This window comes from Peromyscus leucopus, chromosome 10 (assembly GCF_004664715.2).
Source record: "Peromyscus leucopus breed LL Stock chromosome 10, UCI_PerLeu_2.1, whole genome shotgun sequence".
Taxonomy (NCBI): domain Eukaryota; kingdom Metazoa; phylum Chordata; class Mammalia; order Rodentia; family Cricetidae; genus Peromyscus; species Peromyscus leucopus.
Window position 1 is genome coordinate 34206344 of NC_051071.1, and position 1857 is coordinate 34208200.

General features: G+C 40.1%; 1 protein-coding gene across 1 annotated transcript; it reads right to left on the reverse strand.

The window, feature by feature from the left end:
• Nucleotides 1-665: 665 nt before the first annotated feature.
• Dcaf16 (DDB1 and CUL4 associated factor 16) lies at nt 666-1449 on the reverse strand. The gene is given in 6 exon segments (XM_028865939.1): nt 666-720; nt 722-887; nt 890-1059; nt 1241-1286; nt 1289-1392; nt 1394-1449. Coding segments are annotated over 6 exon segments (597 nt in total).
• Nucleotides 1450-1857: the final 408 nt, after the last annotated feature.

The following is a 1857-nucleotide window of genomic DNA, read 5'->3' on the forward strand; positions in this document are numbered from 1 at the left end:
TTAAGTCTAGGGTATGATCTTATAGGCCAAATTAGCCAGAGAGTCTGGTGGAGGCCATGATTCAGTGTTCATGAAATAATTGGAGATAGCTTTACTAGGCTTGGAGTAGGGTAGGCTAGGTTTGAAATTGTACTTCCCACCTCCCCCCTAAATACAACAAACAAGAACCCTTAAAAGGTGTCATATGAATATATCAATTCTTTGTATAATTATTTCAGTTAATTCAATTTCCTCCCTAAAAATAATTTCTGAGAGGGAATGCTCAAACACTACATTTTCTTTAGTTGGATGACAAGACCTTTGAGTCATTAAGTAGTAGGTAATATTTTAGCTTGTCAGGAAATATTAATTGGTTGAGAAGGCATCAGTTTTCCAAATATAGGGTTCGTATTTTGTAGCTCTTAAATTTTTGGCTTTATTTACATATTGAGTGTTCTGCCTGCATGTACGTATATGTACCACATGCATTCCTGGTACCCAGGTTAGTCAGAAGAGTGTTGGATCCTCTGAACTGGAGTTATAGTTTTAAGCCACATTGTGGCTGCTGGGAATTGAACCTGAGCCTCTGCAATAACAAGCACCCTTAACCTATGAGCTAAGTCTCCTGCTCCCTGTACCCTTTCCTAAATAAGCAACACTAGTATCAAAGTAAATGCTTACTGTTATCATGAAGCAGTCAGGAGTTTGTTAACTGCCTTCTGGAGATCAGTAGTAGGAAATAGTGTGAAAAAATTCAGTGCAGGCTGTTTCTTTAACTGCCTTTGTCAGGCAGTCACAGCGACAAGAAGAAATGTCAGAGTTAGAGAAATGATTTACATACCCATGTTTGGACAGGGCTCTACTCAATGTTCGCATTAGCTGTTTGTTGGCAAACTGTAATGTTCCTGTAGAGCAGCATGATGTCTAGTGAGCTGGCTGGGACTTTTAAGGGGCTTTTGAAAAGGTAGCACCCCACAAGAGGCTAGAGGGGGCCATTCAGGAACTGGTTCTAGTTTGGGGACACAATGGGAGAGTCTTAGACCTGTCCTTTGAGGTTTGTGGACTGGATTGTTTTAAGAGTTCAGCATGGCTGGGCGGTGGTGGCGCACGCCTTTAATCCCAGCACTCGGGAGGCAGAGCCAGGCGGATCTCTGTGAGTTCAAGGCCAGCCTGGACTACCAAGTGAGTCCCAGGAAAGGCGCAAAGCTACACAGAGAAACCCTGTCTCGAAAAACCAAAAAAAAAAAAAAAAAAAAAAAAAAAGAGTTCAGCATGACACAACCAAGAGTTGAGATCTAAAGATTTCAAGTTTTAGAATATTTTAAAAGGTCTTTAACCTGGCAGGAAAGACTCTCAAGAGGTGTTAGGTTGGGCATCATGGGGTCTTCTTCTTCAGAGAAATCCCATCATTCTTTCTTCTTCACTTTCTGACTCTGTTAAGTGATCAGGAGATGAAACTCTGGGACCCATTAGAATAGTGGTTCTCAACCTGTGGCTAGCAACCCCTTTGGAAAACCCCTATCTCCCAAAATATTTACATTATGATTTATAATAGCAAATTTACAGTTATGAAGTAGCAATGAAAATAAGTTTATGGTGAGAGGGCGGTCACCACAAAATGAGGAACTGTATTAAAGCATCTCAGCATTAGGAAGGTTGAAAACCATTGTTTTTTTAGAACAAAATAGAACAGAACCAGAAAAAGGTGACAATTTAAGGCAGAAGAATGTAGACCTTCAACACTGGTAAATAGAAATTAAAAAAATCTTTTCATAAATTTTAATTTGTCTCTCTGTCCATTGTACATACAAGGTATGCTTCAGGCCCACACTGTGCAGTCCTTGAAGATTATGCTGTGCACTATTCACTCACAAGGAA